The 22,780-nt window shown below is 52.3% G+C and overlaps 2 protein-coding genes across 4 annotated transcripts in view; both read right to left on the bottom strand.

Moving 5' to 3' along the window:
- The window catches only part of DLG3 (discs large MAGUK scaffold protein 3), a 78,666-nt gene extending 78,445 nt beyond the window's left edge, over positions 1–221 (bottom strand). The window contains exon 1 of the mRNA XM_014256525.2: positions 152–221. Coding sequence (XP_014112000.1) covers positions 152–167 — 16 coding nt within the window. The 5' untranslated portion in view covers positions 168–221. The remainder of the gene's footprint in view (positions 1–151) is intronic.
- Positions 222–581: 360 nt separating this feature from the next.
- GDPD2 (glycerophosphodiester phosphodiesterase domain containing 2) lies at positions 582–17,900 on the bottom strand. 3 transcript variants are annotated; one of them, XM_014256414.2, is made up of 16 exons: positions 17,827–17,900; positions 8,991–9,143; positions 7,853–7,956; positions 7,689–7,782; positions 7,423–7,482; positions 6,980–7,078; positions 6,510–6,603; positions 5,939–6,084; positions 5,377–5,459; positions 4,747–4,897; positions 3,985–4,200; positions 2,973–3,124; positions 2,488–2,635; positions 2,194–2,276; positions 1,726–1,754; positions 582–1,421 (listed from the first exon to the last, which is right to left on the bottom strand). In XM_014256414.2, the coding sequence occupies exons 2-16, from the start codon at positions 9,102–9,104 to the stop codon at positions 1,369–1,371; spliced, it is 1,626 nt and encodes a 541-aa protein (XP_014111889.1). In that variant the 5' UTR covers positions 9,105–9,143; positions 17,827–17,900; the 3' UTR covers positions 582–1,368. The 3 variants fall into 3 exon arrangements, with proteins under 3 accessions (XP_014111889.1, XP_087918734.1, XP_087918735.1); XM_088062608.1 differs by lacking the exon at positions 582–1,421 and having other exon boundaries at positions 1,628–1,754; XM_088062609.1 differs by lacking the exons at positions 582–1,421; positions 17,827–17,900 and adding an exon at positions 11,741–11,925 and having other exon boundaries at positions 1,628–1,754.
- Between the last annotated feature and the right edge of the window lie 4,880 nt (positions 17,901–22,780).

Genomic DNA, 22,780 nt, shown 5'->3' with positions numbered 1-22,780 from the left:
GAGGAGCGAGAGCGCCCAGCCCTCGGCTGTTAACCCCGGGGTCGCACGGCTGCCCGTGGTGGGGAGCGCGGTCCCGGCGGGGCAGACACTTGTTGATTGCGGGGCCGCGGTGCCCGGCGCGGCGGGCAGGGCCGGGCGCCGCGCTCCTTACCTTCCCGGCGGATCATCGCTCCGCCGTGGCCGCCGGCCGCTCCGCTCCGTGCCAGCCCGCGAGCGGCCGAGCCGCCGCCCCCCCCCCCCCGCCCTGCCCCGCCCGAACCGGCCGGGAGCCGCCCCCCGGCCGCCGGCACCGCCTCCGGGAGCGCCCCGCCACCGCCGCTCGGAGCCCGGCGGGCTGCGGGGAGCCTCGGCCTGCGCCCGGGGTGCCGCGCCCGGCTCGGCCTCCCCTCCCTGCCCGCAGAGGAGGGCCCGGTTCCCCGCGCCGTCAGTAGGTGGCACGGAGGCGCCGCGGAACGAGCCCGCCCCGGGCCGGTACCGTCCGGGCTGCGCCGGCTCCTTCTCCGGGCCGGCAGCGCCGCCGGCCGGGAAAGGTGCGGAAGGGAGGACACAGGCGTGCCCGCCGCACCCCTGCGGGCTCTGTCTGCCGCTCCTCTGCTTTATTGACATAAATAGACAGCAACAAGTCAGACTGACCCGATACCCCTCTCCCTGTTCAAGGCCCTGCTGCAACGTGACCGATGCCGAGTCCCACCGCTCCCTCTGCTGCCCTGCAGCAGCAGCAGGAGCGTGAGCGCGGTCTTGCCAGCCCCTGACACCCACCACCCCCAGCCTTGTCTCCTGAGCAACAGGCATTAACTGCTGCTTGGAGTGCCAGGACCCTGTCCCATGAACATGAAGCCAGCAGCAGCAGGGACAGGATTTCTGTCCAGGATGGCACGGTGAAGAGCTCGGCTTCCCCTTTGTTGTGTGAAAAGCCACTCCACACCCCGCTCCCTATTCCTCAAGCCGCGGGACAGGGCAGCCCCCAAGGGAACAGCCCTTAAACCAGGTGTCCCATCACGGGCTGCAGAGGTGCTGACAACAGGCACAGACAGCCCTTCCCCTGCACCAAAGAGCAACCCAAATCCCTGCTCCTGTCCAAACCCCAAGGGAGAGGTCTCAGCTCCAGCACTGCTGGGTAAGTATTCTGCCCCTAGGCCACCCCTGCAAAGCTTTAGTTCCCCGCTACCAGTGGGAAATGACAACTCAGTTCCAAGTCTTTTCAGCTGAGGGCAGCTGAGCACCATGAAAGGAGCCAGGAAGGCCACGGTAGAAGGGAGGCTCAGGAAGGAGTCTGAAAAGGAAAGGAGCCTCGAAGCTGGCCTGAGGAGTGCTCCCTGCTGTACAGGGCTCTGGCTGCCTCTCCCCACGGCTGACAAGCAAGAGGGATCACTCCTGCATCAAGCTGTTGATCTTTGTGAGCAGCACATCCGTCTCAGACTCTGAGGAGACAGAGAAAAAACAGTCATTGTGGGCAGCCAGAATCCCGCAGCGACAGGCGGAGTAGCCTGAAAAGCAGGTTTAAGGATATTTGGGGAATGTGGGATTCCCTAGTGCTGTCCCACAGGGCTGCTTGTTAAGGGCAGGACAGGAGGAACTCCCTGGGCTGGGATTCCCTTCCCTCCCCCAGCCATCCCAAACCACTCAGTCACGTTTGGCTGGAGAAAGCTGCCTGCCTGTCAGGGAGAGTCCCACAGGCAGAGCCTGGCTCCAGGGGAGGGGAGCTCCCGTTCCATGCGCACTCACCCGCCGGCCGTCTTCTGTGGGAACATTTCCTAGGAGATGGAATAGGGTCGATGTTAGCATGCAAGTCTGGTCTCACCATTCCCTCCCCTGAGCTGCCAGCTGGAAGCTGTGGGGCCCCGCAGTCCCAGAAGGAACTGCTCTCAGTGCCTGCAGCACTGGTAAAAAGGAGCAGGACCAGGATCCCCCAGCCTCAGCCCACCAGACCCTGGGGTACAGAGTGGGTTAGGAAGTGTGAACTAAGGCATCCAGCAGCTTGAGGCAGGGTCAGAGCAGACTTTCAGCTGCAGCTTGGAGATGAAAGTTGCCTCCACACACTTCTGTCTTACTTAGCTAGACAGGAGAGGACACCTCTAGGACCTGAATCCAAAGAGGGATGGCAGCAGGTTTGGGTCTGCACCAGCCACCCAGGGCACACTACAACCTCCCCCAACAGGCCTGCCTCAGGAGGGGGAAAGAGATCAAACATACTTCATCAAGACGAAGGCCCAGATGATGATAAGGAAGGAAACGCAGTCTACAACGATCCAGATCATGAAGTATGTGCTGCTGGGCTGCAAGGCAACAAGACAAGCCATTGAACACCAGCTAGGGGTGGTGTGCTGTGCCACCAACCCCTTCTGAAGGGTCACATGATCCCATGCCAGTACAGCAGCAAGCAGAAGTCACCCACCAGGCAGCTGCACAGGGCTCCTGCAGAAAGGGACCCACAAATGCCTGGGACACGGGGCTGTGGGGCAGGGTGAAGGACAAGGGGTCACTTACAAGCAGCCAGATGGGGTGTTTCATTTCCTTCAGCACCTGGCAGGCGTTGGTGGTGACAGAGCTCACCCCTGAGCACCACAGGACTGAGAAGAGCCAGGGCTGGTTCACCACATACAAGTTGACCGAGATGTTGTCCTGGCGGTACTGCCTGCGTGGGGACAGCCGTGGTCAGAGCAGCCAGCAGGGTGCCACCACACTCTGCACAGCCAGAAGAGGCTGTGTATTTGGGATATGATCCAGCATTTGCAGCCTCATGGAGTGACTGTCTGGAGATCCAGACTGAGGGCAGATTTGCTGGCAGGGCAGAGGACTGCAGCCAGCTCCATCCTCTGCTCCAGCCCTTCCTGATAGGGACACTTGTTCACAAGGCACACACCCAGCTCTTCCTGGAAGCACACCAGTACTCAGCACCCTCACCTCTGCTGGCCCCTGGGACAGTCCCCAGACCCCCACAACTCCCAGGTACTTGGACAAAGAGTTCTCACCTGATCTCCTCAGAGCTCATGTCCTGGTAGGGCAGATTGACGTGCAGCTCTGGCTCCTTCTCGTTCTCGAGTCTCTTCCGGCCATAGACGTGCTGGACACCTGGGGCCTGCTGTTTTACATCTTCCCTGAACCCATCTGGAAGCCAGAGGACCTAGACAAGAGCCAGAGAGCACATGCAGAGGAGAGGTGCTCCAAAAAGTTTGCTCTCTTTCCAATATTCCCTTGCACATCCAGGTCCACACGGCCTGCTTAAACAGCTGCTTCCTGCCCCCCATCTCCACACTCAGCTCTTCCATGAGGATCTCAGCCAGGACAGTCCCCTAAGAGCTTGCCCCAGCCAAGAAATAAGCACAGGTCCTGCTGAAGGGAGAAACCAGTTCTAGCCTAGGAAATCTGCAAGAGTTAAGTCCTTTCAGGGTCCTTGAATGGCTCAAGTGAATCCATTCATCCCAAACTCTGCAGCAAGAATGCACCTTGGATCAGCACTACAGTAGAAGCCTTTTTTCTATGTCCCCTCCTGCTCTGCATTCCCATAAGGCCAAGAAAGGTGATTTGAGTGCTGCTTTGTCCCCTGAGGGCAGCACATATCCTGTGCTGCAGGGGTTGTATGAAGCATAAAGGGAACACAGGAGGGTGAGCAGGAGTCCAAGAGCTGCAGGGAGAGGTGTGGTGGAGTGTGGGGAAGTGGAAGCCACAGTATTGTACTCCTGCTCATGCTGGCCATGTTGGTCTCCTCCCTAGACTGAGTCATTGTTTACACACACACCAGGGTGGCCAGTGCTGGGAAAGCGAAGTATTTGGAGGGGTCTGAAGTATTTGGAGGGGTCTGAAGCTGTAGGCATTAAATCCTAATTACTGGCAACTTCTAGCTAGAGAACCCCACACGTGGGCAGGGCTGCCCAGCAGGGATCACTTGGTGTATGGGGTGTCAGTGTGGCTGGCAGGGCACCTCCCACCACAGCAGGGGTGTGACAGCAGGACCTGGCAGGGGTGGGGCGGTGACCAGCTCACCTGCTGCAGTGGGATGCCTGACTGTAGAATCACTCCCAGGGTGACGTTGACAAAGTTCTGGTAGTCACTGTGGTTCTCAGGCCGAAGGTCAAACATGATGGAGATGTTGCTCTGCTTGGCTGCCTCTAGAGCCTGTCCCAGGGACGGGATCCTCTGTTTAGCTGCCTCCTTGCGATCACCAGGGGAAAGACTCTGCACAGTGGGAAATGGTCTCCGCTGCAAGGGTGAGAGAGGGGCAGTCATCACAGGCACACCACCTGTAAGCTTCCACATCCCAAACTGGTGCCTGTCTCTGACCCTCAGTTTCCTGCACCGGCCTCTCCATGTGCTCTCCAGAGCAAACAGGCACAGGGAACCTCCCTATGTACATCCATGGGCACCTCTACCCTTCTCCCCACTAACAACAGAATTCAAGCAGCCTCAACACCTGTGGGCATTCAAAGCTGCTCAGCAGTACTTAGTCACCTTTTGGGAAGAGCCTGGCCACAGCTGCCTTCAAGCCCAGGCAGGCTGTGCAGCTCAGAGCAAACAGGAGACATCCCCTCTCAAAGCAGCCTCCTCCATGACTCAGCTGAGGAGTCAGAACAAACCCCAGCTTGGGGCATAACTGCACCCAAGGGATTTGTGCAGCCCTCTGCACCCTGTCCAGGTGTCTGCTAGGACCAGTGCTCCAGAGGAAAAGTTCTGGAGCCCCAGGGCAGGGCTAATGCTTCACCAAAAATGAACCCATTCCTCACCAGCCACCCTAAGGATATTCCTGACCTCTAGAAACCAGCTGCCAGCATCCAGCTGCTGGAGGTCTGTCCAGTTGAAGGCAGTGCTGTTCAGGGCAGCCCTCTCAGGGAACACAGCCTGCACGTTGGTGGTCCTGGTGAGTTCCTCATCATGCATGAGGAATGGGACCCCATCAGCACTGGCAAAGGAGCACAGAAGAAAGTCATGTGTAGTAAGCTGTATGTCTCCTACCCCTGCCCTGGCATTTCTACCCCCTCCCAGCCACCTGCTAAAGTAACCTCCACCCTGATTCTTGGCCCTTTACACCTAGAGACCAAGCCAGCAACCAAGCAGTTCCTTGCACTCTGAGAGCTGTCCCAGTAACAGGATTACATGTGATGAACTGGAGCCAGGGTCTGTTTTCCTCCCCTGATGTCGCCTCCCTCCCTGGAAGGCAATCTGTATGAGGAGGACAGAAACTCAGTACCTCCCCCAGATCATTGGGACACCAAGCTGGAGCCAGTCCCACACTGGGAGGGTGGGAGTGGCAGAGCCCTTTGAACAGGCTGCCTCCAAATGCAGGCTATTATCAGTTCTCCAGGTATCTTCCAGAATGCCCCCTGTGGGAGGTGACATCCCAGGATACACAGACCCCTTCCTCCCTCTGAGCTCCTTTACCTCACCATGACGTCTGTCTCAAAGACTTGCACATCGCATTCCACCGCCTTGTGGAGTGACATGAGGGTGTTCTCAGGGGCCAGCTGGAAAAAGGAATGATGTTAGTGCAGAGAGCACGGGCAGGATGGGGCAAGAGGCAGGCATTCATCCTGCCTGGATGCACCCAGCAGCTTGGCTGGGCTCTAGGGCAACCATAATGAGACTGGGGTGACCTGGGCATGGTGAGGGATGGAAAAGGACTGGGGATAGACAACCAGGGCCTGCCTTGCCCCTGCTCCCCAGCCCACTCTACACAGCCAGGCTTTCTGCTCAGAGTTGCATGCTCCTGCTGCTCAGGAAGCAGCTCTGTATTGCAGCTGCTGCATCCCCTCCTTACCCTGTGCTCACCCATCCTCCAGGCCAGAGCTGCCCTGGCTGCAGTGGGGATACCATGTTCTAGGCTGGCCAGAGCTCACCCAGGCCTGTGACCACAAGGATCTGTGCCCCAGGCACAGCCTGGCTTTTCCTAGTGGAGCAGCCTGCCCCATCCACCCTGACCACTGCCAGGGTGCTGGTCACTCACCATGGGTGCTCCTCGATGGCCAACTAGGGCTGGCTTGGGGGGAAGCTGGTTCTCCTCCATGATGCAAGGGGAGGTGATTCCCAGGGGAGCCAGGTATAATGCAATCATCGCTGCACAGTACACGAGCAGCAGAAACACCCTGAGACCTGCAGGCATAGGCAGAAGCTGAAGGGGATGAGGTGCAGAGGAAGCATTTTGCAGGTCACTAGGAATAAGCCAAGGCTGCTTCACCTGGCATTAACCTGTCATTGCCCTAGGTCAAACATTGCATCCACAGCCTCGGGAACACTGTGGATTTATTCTTGGCCCACCACATGCCCTTGCCCAGCTCAGAACTTCTGGCAGCACTGCCACCTGCAGCCCTCCTTCAGCTGCAAAGCAGGGAGGGCTGAAGCTGCAACAAGGGCTGTTTGTGAGAAGCAACCAAGAGCAGGCATTACTACCCCACTGGGGACCTGTTCCACTGCACTGGTGCTCCCTGAGCACCACACTGCCAAGAGTGCTGCTCAGCTGGGTGGAAGGAAGCAGGCACCAGCCAAGGGGACAAGTGGAGACCTTGGAGGGGGATTACCTGCACTGCGGGTGCGGTAGATGAAGCTGGCCAGGGGCCAGGCAAGGAGCGTCATTCCCCCCACAGTTCCAATGTGCAGAAAAGGACCTGTTGCCTGGACAGGCAAAAAAACACAGGGTGTCAGCCAGCACCAGTCTGTCCCCAAAATACACATGGCTCCAATGCCAGGGATCTGCCCCTGCAGCCAGTACTGCTGGAAGATACACAGTGCCAGGGAGGGAGGAACAGGCTCCTGGGGGACAGAACAGACCCCCTGCTCTAGTCCAGCCACCATTCATCAGTCTGACAGCTGCTCCAGGGGCAGAAGGAGCACCTTACCTGGCAAGGCAGCAGAAGTCAAGGGAATTAACTGGGAATTAACCCCCAGTGCACACAGCTGTGCTGGGGGCTTCACTGAGCACTCTTCAGCTCAACCCCACAGGCTGGGCACTGGGTACAGCGGGGGAGACCCTGCCATGGAGGTGACTCACCTGCAGGGAGATACGCGCACTTTTCCACTCCTCCGCCCACTTTACTCCCAGCCCTGTGAAGGCTGCAGCCACCACCAGGGCAGTAAGGATCAGCAGGACCTGTGGGGCATGCACAGGGCAGTTAGGGGAGCACACAGCACCTTGCAGGCCAGGCAGAGTCCTCCTCATCCCTTCCTTATGAACCCCTGCAAGCCCTGATACCCCACTTTCCCCATCTGGGTTTGCAGCTGAGCTCTGCACTCGATGCTTTGAGCACTGGGAATGTTCCCATCCCAAAGACACGTGGCTGAGGAACTGCGAGCTGCAGCCCAGCTCAGCGGCCACACACAGCCACTCAGTGGGGACACAGCAGCCATATACAGCCCCACTAGGTTGGTCCCAGCTTCTGAAGGTGCAAGGGCAGCCAGGGCAGGCACCACCTCCCCACACCCCTAGTCTCTCACCTTGTGCACCCAGTGAAGCTTCAAGGGCTGGCCACAGAGCTGCAAGCACAAAGCCAGGACCTGCAAGAGCAAGGAGCTGTCAGAGCTGGGCTATACCCCACACCCCACCCTCATAGGGCACAGGACTCAGCCACAGAAGCTTGGCCTCCCATCACAGGCAGGGCCTCTGGCTGTGCTCAGGCTGACCCAGCTCCTCCCAGCACAGGGCAGCCTGTGCTCAGCACAGATCCATTCCCCCCCAGCCCAGCAGGATCAGGAGGGCTCACCAGCAGCACAGACGAGTAGCTGATCAGCACAGCCGTAGCTATGAGCAGGACCAGGGACCAGTCTAGCCACAGCTTCCTCTGCCTGAAGATGAACCTGCCAGCAAAGGGGAGGGTCAGAGGGGCAGGGGTGATGTGGGGAACAATGGATATGGGATCCTACTCACTCATTGAAGTTGTGGAAATCATTGAGGATGATGATAGCGAAGTAGAGCCACACCAATGTGAAGAGGAAGACGCAGAAGAGGAAAATGAACCAGCTGCAGTCATACTGAAAGCCAGAGATGAGAGTTATACACATACCCTCAAGGCACCTAGCCCCCAGCCAGGCTTCTGAGACCCCTGGGTATCACCCAGCCAGCAGCAGGGGTCACAGCAGGTACTGGCCCAGGGGTCCAGGCACTGAGCTGCCCCATGGAGAAGGGCCAGATCTACCCTGGCTGGCTCTTTTGTCTGACCCTTGCTACAGAAAGATGGATCAGCATGTCCTACAACAAACTAAAAATCTGCCTAGGCCAGCCTGGGGAGGATAGCCCCTGTGGCAAGACTGCCTCCTTTGCCATGCAGCACTCCATGGGAACAGGCTGGGACTTTGGACAGAAGAAGGGGCAGGGAGCCAGGTCTCATTCCCTTCTAGCTGGATGATCCGTGGGCTGGGCAAAGAGGGGTGCATGGCCTCAGAACTGCCATTGTAGTGGTGAGTCTGCAGACTGGGTCCAGCTACATTGTCCCCAGGCACTAGTCCCACGTATGTGGGGGACGTGAGGGGTGCCACAGGTGCCAGAGGACACCTAGCAACCCAGACTTATTTGTACATTCCAGGCAAGACAGGACAAGCAGCAGCAGGGCCACTCCCATGGGAGTCGGAGACCTCAGAAAATCCCAGGGCCTCACCACTCCCAGGTTACAAATTGCTGGGGACACCCTCCTGGTGGGGCCACACCCAGCCCAGGAACTGTGTCTCCCACGTGCCTGGCCAGGTGCCCCAGGACCTGCTGCCACCTCAGCCCTAGGGCTCTGCTCTGCTCCAGGCACGTGCAAGAGCTGCAGATGCACACTAATGCTGCTCTACCCTTTCTGTCACCCAGGAGGAGCACAGCTCACACTCTCACCTCTCCAGGCTAGAGCAGTTCCTGGACAGTGAGGGTGCACCCCAGCTTTCCTGGGGCTCAGCCCTGGGTAGCAGGAGCAGCAAGAGGTCAGCAGATCACTGTCTGGGCTGAGCATCCCAGCCCAGAGCCCTACTCCATCCCAGCCACTGCTCTAAGACTCCCAAAAAGGGGCTCAGCATCACTCAGGTATCACCTTAGTGGTTCTCAGGCCCTTCCTCTTCTCCTTCTTGGCAGTGATCCACTGGCAGCTGTAGGGGCAGAGCAGGCAGGTGGCACAGGCAGAGCAGCAGCCAGGGGGGTCTGCCATAGCAGCAGACTGTCCCAGAGTGAGCAAAGGTCAGGTGTCCTGCGGAGGATACACAGTGTGTTGGCACAGGCTGCCCAACATACCACCCCACCCCGAGGGGATGGAGCACCGTAGCATTTTGTGTCCAGGTACCCTGGCAGGTGGCCCAGAGTGCTGGGACACCGTGGGGCTGCTGGTTGTGTCCCCAGGCAAGGCATGGTGCCAGGGGAAGAGGCAGCACTGGGTGCAGCCCAACCTGTTCAGCAGGCTGTGCTGGGACCCTTTAGCCAACAAGCTGCAGCAAGCCTGGAGCTGGCAGGGAACAGGGCCTGCTCCCCAGCCCAGGGTTCAGCATTCTGCCAGGGAGCCAGGACCACTGTGCAGGCTCCAGGGGCAAGCAGCCCTGACAGTCAGCTTGACAGCAACACTGCACTCAGGCTTCACACCTGCAAGGACTGTCCAGCGCCATGCCACCGTCTGGGGCTCCTGCTTGCAGCTGGGGGTACATGAAACAGCCTGGGAAGTTCCCGTTCTGAACTCTGAGTCCAGGTCCTTGCTGATGCAGTACCATCCTGGCAGCCCCTTAGCTCAAACTGCACACCAAGGAATCCCAAGTGTGGCTGGAGGAGCTGCAGCTGAGCAGGCACTGGATGGCTTTGGTCCAAGTGCTTGTGAGGGAACCCATTTCTACAGTCACTGAGATCCAGGCTGGGGGCAGGACCACCTCTGAGTTCCTCAAGCACTGGCAAGGGGAGAGAGAGCCAGGATGTTTTGCTGTGATCCCCAGATTCTTGGTGTTTGGCTGGAAGAAGCAGGGAGCCCAAAACAAGGTCTTCCTCAATCATCCAGAGAAATCCCATCTTTATTATTGCTTGTCGTGCTGCGGAGCTGCTCCTCCTCCTCACCCCACCCTCCCCAACAGGCCAGGCACACTATGCAACACTATTACCCTGCAGATTATGCCTGGCTCTAATTTCACTGAGGCAGGTATGAGAGCCAGCTGACCACATCCTACCAGCTACATCCTTTCCAATGTTGGAGGCAATGGTGTGCCTCCTAGAGCTGTGTCCCATTCCAACCTGGGCCGTGGAGAGAGGGAGCAGAGCTAGTCCAGGTCCTCCCTGGCCCAGCCAGCCAGAGCAGAGCAGCTCTGCCATGCCCTGGCTGTGGCCAAGGTCAGCCTGGTCTCGCCCTGTAATCCCAACCTGTCACCTTGCTCCTAAATACAACCACTAAGGGGGTCTCCAGGGTGCAGAGTCCTCCCCAGCACCCACACAGAGCACAGGGTCACGTACAGGCAGGTGCCACCCTGAGAGCAGGACCCCATCCCTGGCCAGGCAGCTTCTGCAGGCTGGGGGATGTCCAGGGGCTGCTATCAGCAGGTCCAGCCAGCCAAGGCACAGATGATGAACAGCGAAACAGAGCCCCACATCCGCTGCCCCCTCCACCATGTAGGCACCACACCAGCAGCTGTGACTCACTCAGTGATGGCACTGAAGGAGTCGGTCTTAACACAAGTACAGGAAGCCATGGGTCCAGATATTTTCCTTCCTGATGCCCAGGGGCTCTGCCTGCAGGCTCATGCCCCTGCTGTCACCAGAACCATGGTCACCACTTCCACCAGGCACCAGTGGCTCAGGCAGCCTTCACTTGGAGTCACCCTGTCCCCTGTCACTGCTCACATGGGCAGAGCACTGGTGTCAGCAGCTCCTGGCAGGCTCCCACACAGGGTACACAGTAAGGAGGAGTGGCTGTGGGCACCAGCTGCAATTCAGCACTCAGCTGCTCCAAAGGCCAGTTGCTGCCAAGACTGGAGCTTGGCAGAGTGGCACAGGACTGATCACAAATCTGCCCCAACGGTGCAGTCTGGAGGGTTTGGAGGGGAAATGCCACCCCGTTCTCCAGCTCAGATTGCAGCAGTAGCATCAGCGGTTGTGGCACAACACCCCTGTGCAGAGCACACATCCCAGACAGAGCAGGGATAGGCACGCACCAGACCCTGCTCAGCTTCTGCTCCAGCGGGAGAGCAGCAGAGTGGATGCTAGGGGTCCATCATGGTTGGAAAGACCCCTCCTTTAGCTCCCACCAAACAACCCCCACAGCACACTCACAGCCCTAGTGTGCGAGGCACAGGGAGTCTGAAGGGGTGACAAACCCATGGCCACAGTCACCCGACACGGCAGCGTGTGCTGGCAGCCTCACAAGGACCCCTGTGCCCCAGGGGGCCTCGCACAGGACAATCAGGTGGCCATATGCAGATCAAGAGGACCGTGTTGTGGAGGAGCCGAGCTGAGCCAGCCCAGGCTGTGTGCCACCGGGCAGATCAGCAGGAGCTGGTGCCTAACCCCGTTGTTCCCGTTCCTCGTAGGACGGAGACAGAACATGGGCTCGGCATGGGGCACAGCGTGACCCCAAAACAGCAAGAGCAGCACAGGCAGGCCCAGATCCCCCACTCTCGGTCTCATGCCCGGGCAGCCAGTCCTGGGCTCCCCGTTCCTGCTCTCCAGAGCGTGGGAACAACACGGGCAACCCCCGTCCTTCCCCCCTCAGCTTCCCGCAGAGCCGGGATGATCACCCCCTCCCCATGCCGCCCTGCCAGCTCTGGCGGCACAGGACAGCATCCCCACGGCCGGGGCAGCCACCCCGGGACCAAATACCTGCTCCCCGCGGCTGTCGGGCTCCCGCGACTGGGCCAGGTGAGCGCGGGGCTGCCTCTCCCCGGGCCCATGCGTGCCAGCACTCGGCTCCCGCTGCGCTCACACCCTGCTGGGTGTGCCCCTGGCCCGGCGGGGCGGCCCGGCAGGTCCGCACAGGCCGGCAGAGGCGGGCAGACTGCGAGCGGAGCGGAGAGGAGCGGGGGGCCGGGCCGGGGTCAGGGCGGGCCCCGCCGGCCCCGATGCAGCCGCGGGGAGAGGGGGAAGGGGCCCCGGGGCCGTCACGCGTCGCAGCGCAAAGGAGTTTGCAGGCAGCCCACGTCCAGGCAGACGGAGACTCCAGGGAGAGCTCCCAGGAGATGGAGGCAGAGCTTCGTGCATCGCCGCGCTTTTGAGCGAGGGGCTGTGGGAGCCCCCCGGACAAAAGGGGACTTTTCCCTTCCCGGCAGAGGAGGCCCGAACAGACACAGCTCAGGTCATTACGCCTGGCGCGGCGGACACACCGGGGCATGCTTTGAAGGCAGAAGCACAGAAGTATAAAAGTGCTTTTCTTGCCTAGAGCCGAGAGAAATCCTTCCGAACCACTGCATCTGAAGTTTGCTAAGCAGCAGATGAAAGGAGGCTCCAGTCAGGCCTGATGGCACCTGAAGGCTGATGCCTTCCATCTTCCCCCTCCCTTCCCGTGGCACAGCACAGCTGTGTCCCCCCACCCTCTGCTCCAGGTCTCAGCTCCTGGCGAGCCAGGATGCACGATGGGCACTCAGACTTTCCTGCATCACTGAGTTGATCCGTCGTTGCCTGTGATCTCAGGGGACCCCTCTGATCTTCTGCCATTTGCAAAGGACCTGAGGTTTACAGGGAGGTGATGGCATTCTGCAGTGACATAGCAACTGCCAATTTAGGCAGAAGCCTCAGCCACAAACTCAGCCCTCAGTTGATCGTGCTCCACACTACTGCTAACAGCTTCAGCACAACTCCTTGAACGGCTCCATGAAATGGGCTGATTAAGGTCTTATCACAGTGGAGCACTGCAGAAACACCCATTGCTCTGCACCCAAAGGAGTAAGCTGAAAGCATTGCAATGGCCAGGAATATCCTTCAGACAAGCAAGCAGCCCTGCACCCTAGATTTTGTCAGATGTGAGCAGTTTGGCAGTGTTCAGCTCCTGCATCCGTGTGTTTTGCCGACTCTGACACAGATGAGCCGTGCTGCTGCATGGAAGAGCAAAGCTGTGGGCACAAGCCTTCCCAGGGCACCTGCGCCCCAGGAATGCCCTGGGATGCAGAGAGCCTATTTTAGGGGTAGAAGATTGCCTGTCAGGGATTGGATTGCAGGTTTTAAGGAGGCGAAGGATCACTTCAGCCAAGAAACATCTTAGGCAGTGTGTAGAGGAAAACCGAGCATGAATAAAGAGACTAAGGTGATACTGGAGGAGGCGAGGTTGCAGCAGAGCTCCGGGAGATCAAAAAGCTGTGGATTTTAGCGGTATGAGACAAAGCTTATGGAAGAGGCGCCCCGGGCACGCCGAGCAGTGGGACAGGCGGCTCCCCCGGGCGAGGGCCCATCGCGGGAGCCACGCTGTTCCCGCCCGGCGCTCCGGAGGGAGCCCCATCCCCGGAGACCGGCGGGGCGCCCGGGCCCGGGCCTGCAGCGGCTCCTCTGCCCACACGGGGGCGGCAGCGCGGCCCGGCCCGCCCGGCACGGCGCTGTGGGGCCGGGAGCGGCGCTGGGCCGAGCGGAGCCGTGCCCGAATCCCCGCCACGTGAGGCCGCCCTGTTGAGGCAGGGCAGCGGCCTCGTAGCGGCGGCTGTGAGGGGCGGGCGCCATGCTGGGTACTGGCACGGGGGAGAGCCCCGCGCCGGCACTGCCGCTGTGGGGCCGCCAGACGGCGACCTCGGCCCGCGCTGCTGCTGAGGGAGTGCCGGAGGTTCGGGTCTCTCCAAAAGGACAGCGCTGAGCCCGGGGGTGCGACCACAGGGATAGCGCTGAGCCCACGGATGTGATCCTACGGAGTGGGCTGAGCCCGGGGGTGCGACCCCAAGGACAGGGCTGAGCCCAGGGATGACACCCAAAGCACAGAGCCGAGCTCAGATTTGATACCCAGAGGACAGAGCTCAGCTCGAGGGTGCGACACTGAGCCCAGCAGACTGACTTAAACACGGGCATCGTCGACATCCACTTCCCTTAGTCAGCTAAGACTGATCTCCAGGAGCCAAGTCGCAGATGAACAGTTAAAATTAACAACGGGAGTGTATAACCAAGCTGGCTTAGCTCTGCCTGTCTCACCACGAAGTCAGAGGCACCAGAATTAGCTGGTAAAAAGACAGAAAATAGTGTTCCTGTCAACACAGTTGAATGAGCTCATATGCAGCATCAAGTGTTGCATTGATGTAAATAGAGTTTGTGTCCTGCCTTCACTTGTGAAGGTGTATCTGAGTGTTCTTTTAGATTATGGGAAAGTAATAAAAACACCTCTCTGTGTTTTTATTAGAGAGGAATGGTCTAAGTAAGCAAAGTTATATCAGTGTACTGCAGTGCAGATGAAATTATCTCCCTAGACTCTGTACTTGGTGGGTAGAGCTGGTATTTTCAGCACATGTGACTGAATAACTTCCTGTTTGTCCACTGAACTGGTCACAAACTAGTTTCTTCAGAAAAAAAAAAGGCAAACCATTATTTCAGTTAGTTCTCTTTCACTATACTGCACACAGTCTACAAGAAATACTGCTTTTAAAGATGGACTCTTCCCTACATATAATCTCCTATAGGACCCAGGACCAGGAATAAAAGAAGGCAATACAGGTTTGTGTAATATTATTTCACACTCTTTCAGCTTGTAATAGACAACAAAAAAAATCAGAGTTTCACCATTTCTCTGCTGTTAACACTTTAAAAGTCATTGGCACAGACTCTGCTTCCACTTAGGCTAGTAGCAGTCCTACATAAACTGATAGACCAAGGCAATAATCTCCATCATGAAGAGTCATTGCTTCTCAGTAAAGAAAAAAAGTTATTTGAAAGAACTAATCAGACAAATTGCCTGCTTAAGGGGAGGGTGTATGATGATGATGACACTCATCTCAATTTCTCTTCCTAAAGGCCAGATGCTTATAAAGAATTAAAGTCTGTGGTGAACAAGCTTTGAATCAGATTTTTTTGCCCTCCAGAAGTGGGCTTAGTTAAGGAGATCAAGAATGCAGATTGTGAGAGTATTATTCATCTTGAGGAAAAACCTCTGTGGATGCCTGTACTTATTTCAGCTCTTATCACAGAGCTTGTATGATACAAGGCAAATCACTTGACCCAAACTTTTCATGGGTGGTCCTTAAAGGTTTAATTTCCTGAGTACTTGAAGACAGCATGGAGCAGATTTTCAGGAGTGTTAATCATTAACTGTTGAGATTAATTGAGATAAGTGTTGGGAGCCCTGAGGATCAAATGCTAAGGAGTGTTAAGAGTTCAAGCTGCACAGTAACAGCAGATCTCAGCTTGGGCACTGTACCAGTGCAGTGTTTAGCCCCACTGTTTTTGTAGGAATCTAACACCCCTCAAGGGTTTATGGAGATTTATTAAGGTACAGAGAACACAAGACCACAGTAGATCATAGGATCATAGAATGGCCTGAGTTGGAAGTGACCTTAAAGACCATCTGGTTCCAACTCCCAGGGGTAGGGACACCTTCCACTAGACCAGGTTGCTCAGAACCCCATCCAACCTGACAAGTTCTTCCAGGGATGGGGCAGCCACAGCTGCTCTGGGCAACCTGCCAGTGCCTCACCACCCTCACAGTGAAGACATTCTTCCTGACATCTAATCTAAACCTGCTGTCTTTCAGTCTGTAGCCATTCACCCTGTCCAGTCACTGCAGGATCTTGTGAAAAGTCCCTCTCCATGTTTCTTGTGGGCTCCCTTCAGGTACTGGAAAGCCACAATAAGGTCACCCAGATGGTTTCTTTTCTCTAGGCTGAACAATCCCAAAGTCTTCAGCCTTTCCTCCCAGGAGAACTGTTCCAACCCTCTGGTCATTTTCATGGCCTCCTCTGGACTTGCTCCAGCAGGTCCATGTCCTTCCTGTGCTGGGACCCCAGAGCTGGAGGCAGCACTGCAGGTGGGGTCTCACCAGAGGAGCAGAGGGGCAGAATCCCCTCCCTCCCCTGCTGCCCACAGGGCTTTTGCTGCAGCCCAGGACACACTTGGCTTTCTGGGCTGTGAGTGCACATGGCTGGGTCCTGTCCAGTCTCTCATCCCCAAATCCTTCTTGTCAGGATAAGCAATAATTAATATGTTCAGTAAGTTTTATACTACAAAATATAGCTCAGAAATATTTTTTTTAGGCACAGTACCGTGTCATATCTAAAGAAAAAAAACAAAAATAATTCAATCAGGTAACTCCTGCTTTCATTAAAAGAAAAAAATTAGTTATCAGGTTCTGATAGTTATGTCTGAGACCTGATTTGTAAGACATGCCATGCTTCATTCATGATTTCAAGGACCAAAATATTTGGTTTTGTTCACATGCAGCTCTTTCTTTTTGGAACTTGAACTAGTTTAGAATTTGAAGATGTTTGCAATTTGTCATTTCCTAATTGCCTTATTACATACTTAACTGAAGTCACACAATAACAAACTGAAGGCAAATCTTAAGTATTAAATTTAGGATGCAGAAGATATGCTCACAGGGTACACTCGCATGCAATTTTGCATCTTAACTGCATATCTTTGTGTTTTGTGTCATCTGTACAAAGGAAGTCAATTAATTTAATTATAACACAACTGTTTTTTCTAGTAAGTCCATTTCCTCTATAGGGATAATTAACTTTACTGGAAGTTAAATTGTAAGCATAAATTACTGAATGTGACAACATTGATATTCTGTAGATCTGGTTTCACATGCTCTGCATGGAAAAGCACTTGACCAGCGATCTATGTTACTTTCTGATCAATATTTGTGGTTTTTATCCAGGAAAATATGAGATTTACTTTGTCGATATGTGGTGGGTTTAGCTTCTCTCCTCACCAAATATCAATTAATACAAAAGCAGTACACAATAAAACAGCGTATATGCCACTTACTGCCATTGCTCTACTGCAAAAACATTTTTTGTTAGGTTTTTAATGCTTATTTACTAACTTTTAAGACATACCATTAATTTTACACTGGGATAAGCGTTTACTGTGGAGTGTTTGCTCCTGCCACACATCTAATTTCTGCTCAGAGTTATAGTTACTGTAGAACAGCATTTTCTCCCCTTTCAGCATGTAAAGGCAGCTGCAAGATCACTGTGTTAGGTCATGGCTGTGAAGCACAAAATTGATTTGTTGCTTGAGTTGCCTTTCTCTCCTCATGGTTTCAGAAGCCTCCCATGAAGTCATTACCACTCACTGATGGCACTGTGAAGCCACAAACTTTGTTACAGCATTAGTGGGGAGCTAGCAGCTGCCTAGATAGAATGAGACCCTGCAGCAACATTCATGTCAAAAATGAGCTGAAGTTCTTGACAAAGAGAAGCTCAACCATCAAACTGTAACAAGGACCCGTCAGAGTACAGCCCAAGCTGCTGAACACCTTAACTACTTGCTTTGTATTAAAGCATTGACACAGAGCCTGGTTGAGTGTCCCTTCAGATCCCCTCTGAGCCTCACCACTTGTGGGATTCCATCCTCTCTGTAAATCCAGGCAGAGAGAACAAAGTCCTCTTGTACACCTATTTTACTATCACTTTCTTGTTCTCTCAACAAGCTCATTTGAGGGTAAGCAACAGCTCTGTGAGTCACAATGTGCTGCAGTCATTAATACTCCCACTGTACTTGCAGTGCTACTGCGTTTTCTTTCTTAATATCTACAAGCTGCTGTTATTAGAGAACTTTACAGAGCTATTAGAGCCTATCCTATAGCCTTTAGAGAAACAACCCATTATATTAGATACTTTAAAAGCCACTTTCCCCTACATGTAACTACATTCTGTGTTTTATAGTAAATGTAAACTACTAAATTAAATACTAAAATTGAAAAAAAAAACCAAACCAATAACAACCATAAAATAGAAGCCCCCCGAGACCAAGAAAAGTCCCAGAACAGCCCCACTTACCAGGAAGAAGCAACTCCTCGTTTCACACTCCCCACTGTTTGGGAACAGCAGCTGTTTGCCATTGCCAAATTTATAGAAGCAGCCTCCAGAACTGTGCTAAGGGTGGGTTTATATAAGGGCCCTGGCTAGGGAGTGGTCAGTAATGTGGTGGAGTTCTGGGGTTTAGATAGACTTAGGTGGCTGGGCTACAGTTGTATTGCAGTGAAGTCATTACTAAAAGAGTAATAAGTTTTATTTATAGAAATAAAATTTTGGGTCTAGAATAATAAATTAGACTTTATTTTAGCTATAATATCCTTGCTGTTTTAATTTATGACTTACTGTCTCATATATATTTAAGATATTTTCTAGCCATAAGTATCTTTGGGTACAGGCTCTTCTGAATTAATTAATGTAGATAAAATATTGCAGTTTTGAAGAAGAAAGGCTTTAGAATTGTCTAGCATCTATTTTCTTAACTGTTGTAGATGCCTACTGTGATTTTCTGTAATGGTCTGTTTTAGTTGCTACTGTATGAATTTTCTTCTGACCCTTTAACTAATGCAAAGGGTTGTGGGGGATTTTCTAGCTAGTGGTCTGCATTTGTATTATTTTCCTCAGTATTTTCTCAGAGATCCCATGTAATCAGTATCTCTGGGGCTTTGTTTTAGGCTGCCTGTGGTTTCCAGTATTCAGTATTTATAGACAAAATATTTATTTTGGGGGGCAAAGGTGTCTGTGTCAGGCAGCTGAAGGTGTTTGTGCAGTTTTGAGGAAAGCATTTTCAAGTTTAACCGTTGTAGCCCCTGGAAACTAATGCAAGAGATCTTTGCTGCTTTTTCAGGTGGAATAGTTGTTAGCATGGAGGGGCTTGACATTGTGTTTGGGCTGTTCTGATGAAAAGTTACCACTAGAGCATACAGTAGAAAGCTTTTTTTTTTTTTTTTTTTATTTTAAGTTTATTTTCTGTAAGGCCACCAGCTTGTTCCTACTAAGTTTTAATTAATGATTTGAAATGATGATAGAATAATAAAGGCATGCTTCCAGGGGATATTGCTTTTGAGTCAGTAAAAGCTTTACAGATTCAGATGTTATTAAGACCAGTTAAATAGTAATTTTGGAGGCTGTTTATTTAAAACAGCACATGTGTGTCTTCAGTCCTTTTTTCCCCAGCTTCATTATATTTCACACTCAAGTTCATGCAATTACAGTTTGTGCACTTAAAAAATGTGCCAATTGCTTTCCTCCACAGTGTAGTTTATGATGAAAGTCCCTTTTATGCTTTTTTCCAAGTTGTTTTTGAGTTTTGCTGTTAATTTAAGTATTTCATCCTGTGTCCAGAACAGAATGCGTTTTGCATTAAGAAATAAAATCAGATTTGTAGTTCCTGTCTCCTGTGTTGCAGCACACATGCAGTAATACTTACTGAGAGCTTACAGGCATTCCTGTGTAGTGCTTTGTGGATGAGACACACACAGAGATCTAAGGGCTGTTTCTAGCGCTTACCTTGTCTGAAGAAGGTCCTTGAGTGCCCAGAAGTTCTGTTCTTCAGCAGAACTGGGCTGGTCTGTGCCTTTACAGGTGCATGGTGAGGTTTAGAATTTGTGCAGCTGATGCAGAGAGTGATCTCCCTTCTTGATCACTGCAGGGTGATGCTGAAATGGGAGGGTTTGTTGGTGAAATCCTGAACTCCAGCACTGCAAGGAAAAGAAGCGCACCTGGGGAAAAAAGTCTTAGGTGGCAGGTAAGCCCTGAGAGGACCTTCAATGGCTGAAATGGTTGTTGAGATGAAAAATGCCACACATAAGCTTGCAGCTGTCATTGAAGCTACCACCACAACTTGTACCTCGTTGCATTAGAGCTGTTGGATACGTACAGCTAGGGGAAGGTGATTGTTGCCTCAGGTACTTGCACTTGCTTGCCTTGTCAGGTGCAGTTACTGACAGATGGCTGTGGGGAGCTGAGAATATGCCTGGCTCAGCATGGAGGGCTTGTCTTGGCACTTGGGCTGTTTCCTCACTTTCAGGCTTTGTTTTTGGGTTCTGCAGGGTTATACAGAAGTAGAGTGAGTACTGCATGTATTTGAGACAGCTCTTACGTGTGAAGTCTGGCATGGAAGAAGGCAATGTGCTGGTTGGCAAAACAAAAAATGGTAGGGAGAATATAGGGGAATGCATTCAGGATGAATCTGAAATGAACAAACTCCAACAGGGATGCAGCAGTGACCGAAGGTTTGCTGGGAGGTTTAGTTGTGTGATAAGATATCACAGGAATAAAACTGCAAAGCTGTGATGGATGTTTCTGGGGCCTTGTGTGCAGGTGGAGTTGTGTGACACTGGTGCGTTGGGGGTGATTGTTAAGGATGTTTTAACTTCTCAGATCAAGGCTCTTGGCTTAATGAATTATAGTCAGCAGTTTAGAAGGATTTACTTAAGTAATAATATATGTTTCACTACTTTGTGTGAATTATGTAGGTGTTTTATATTATGTTAAATTCTGAATGAGCCTTCCTGGGTGTTAGTCACTTGGTTAACAGAGCTAGGTAATGTGACCATTAATATTTCTGTGGAATATTCTAATTACTTTTTTCTATTGTGTGAAGCCTAGATAAGTGTTATGTTTTCTGTTTATATAAAACACATGTAAACACATGACAAAACAAACACCCCCACCAAATGCCAAAACACAAAAAATCCAAACTTGCTCTAAATCTGTTGTGACTTAAGCAGAGGTGGCAGGTAACAGCCTGGCTGCAAATGCTAAATTAGGTGATTTTGTCACTTCAAGAACATGGTTGCATTCAGTCACAGAGGGATGAAGCATTTGGAGTAGCTCCCTAAATGGCAGGGGACTGGTAACCCAGATGGTTCTTTCTGGCTCTTTAATTTCCTACCCCAGTGTCTTGTGTTAATGAAGTTCCAGGGCTGTCCTTTCCTGTTCCCTTTAGATAAGTGCCTGCTTATCCCTTTTATAGACCATGGGGAGTCCTTGAGGAGTGCAGGTGGGATTGTTGAGAACAAAGGTGGGGTGGTTTTTTTAGTACAAGGACACAGGCCATTCCTGGTGGTGTTCCAAGTCAAGGGACTGTTTTTGCCAACCTGTGATGGCAGTGAATGCAATAAACTTCTCTTGCTGTCTCTTGAAATGTGTGGTGTGGATCCTGCTTGTGCAACAGGCACCTCATAACTGTCAGGTGTGATGTCAGGTTTTGATTTCTGTGAATGAAGCTGTGTGTGTGCTTGAAAGCAAAAATCCCTGACATCTGCATCCTAAATTGTATTCTGAGTATATAGGAAGAAACTCATCTGAGATTAAATGGAATGTGAAATGATGTTTAGCTGGGAAGAATATGGATTTACTGCTGGTGACCAGGAGGAAAACAGTTTCTGATAATAAAAATAAAGCATTGTGTTGAGGAAACTTAAACAGATACTTAATGGTGCTTCTATATTCAATGTGAAACATGTAAATGAGGTTGCCAGATGGCACAAGAGAAACTTTCATAAATTCTAGCAAAACAAATAACACTTTTTGCAGTGAAAGTCAACAATGAGCAGAAATACTTATAATGCATTCTTTTACAGTAATAGGATACTCATAAACAAGTAATAGATTATGGGCTAATCTATCATTAGCAGAGGGAGGTGCCAACATCTGAAGTATTGACAAAACTTTTATTCTTGGGTAATTTCATTTTTCAATTCATCATTAAGCAATAAAATCAATGACCCAAGCCCCTGTTTGAAGGAAGTTGTAACCTGAGTCTAATCTACTTGAATAGAAAGCCTCAAAGCAAACATGAGTAGAAAATTTCAGATGAAGAAAGAAGTATAAGGAATTTTGGAAAGCTGCCATAGCCTTAAAAAACAGACGGAGATACTTATTCCCAAGGTGTCTGCATCAAAAGTCAGATCATACTGATTCTTAAGAGAAAGCATTTGCTCTTAATGATTAAATGGATTTTTTTCTTATCCAGAGCTTCTATATTTCAAGGGGCAGCATGCATTATTGCTTGTATTATTACTTGATTGCTCTTGCCTGGAAATTACCAGGATGAATCCATTTACATTCCTAGACACTAAGCAGTATATTTGCTCAGCTCAGTTTTTAATCTGTTAGGAAATACAGTACTTAAAATTAAAACCAATCCTATATATAGTTAATTTTTTCCCTCCGTACAGTCTGAGATTGGCTGGTGTAGCTTTTTTGAAAGAACTATGTCTGAGTAATTGCAAAGGTATTTGGTAGTTTTCTCACACAAGTTTGAAAGTCTTCATTTACTTTCCTGTGCCGTCCCTGAGTGAGGATGTGTTGTGCCACTGGAGGCAGGGCCTGGGGGAAGGCATTGCTATACACTGGTATATGTGTCCCAGCTGATGCTGCTGGAGAAACAGAAGGCTGAAACTGTTCTCTAAAATGCTGGAGTGGCCTTCATGCAGGAAAGAGAAGGCTCCAGGGGGGAAGTATGAGATAGTCTGACTGGCACCCCAGGGCTGCAGAGGGAGGAGAAGGAGCTCTGAACCAAACTCAGAGCCACAGGACAGCACTTGCTGCAGGCTCAGATGGATTCTTGTGCAGTCCAGCTCTAGCTGATCATGTGCTCCTGTGTACTCTGAGCATCTGTTAGCAACTTGGAGAGAGGCAATCTCTTTGATTCATGGGGCTTCATCACATTGGGGATCTAATTCTCATCATTCTTGAAAATAATCACATGCCCTAAGATTGAAGAGTTTCAGTGAAAGGATCCCTGAACTGGAAATGGGTTTTGTGGTAGGGAGCTGCTGTGTTGAAGACTTTATCAGGCAATTTTCCTGCTTTGGTGTCTTAATGCCAAATCAGTGTGTGGTTCTTCCTGAGAGCTGGAGCAAGATGATCTTTAAGGTTTCCTACAACCCAAACCTTTCTATGATAAAGAATTCAGGTGAGATAAGCCTCATCAACATGTAATTAAACAAGAGTTCAGGCAGTCTCTGGG

Source organism: Pseudopodoces humilis, chromosome 15, assembly GCF_049639895.1.
Source record: "Pseudopodoces humilis isolate 2021_Gansu_Grassland_sample_001 chromosome 15, ASM4963989v1, whole genome shotgun sequence".
In the NCBI taxonomy this organism is placed as follows: domain Eukaryota; kingdom Metazoa; phylum Chordata; class Aves; order Passeriformes; family Paridae; genus Pseudopodoces; species Pseudopodoces humilis.
This window is presented reverse-complemented; position numbering and strand designations above follow the sequence as displayed.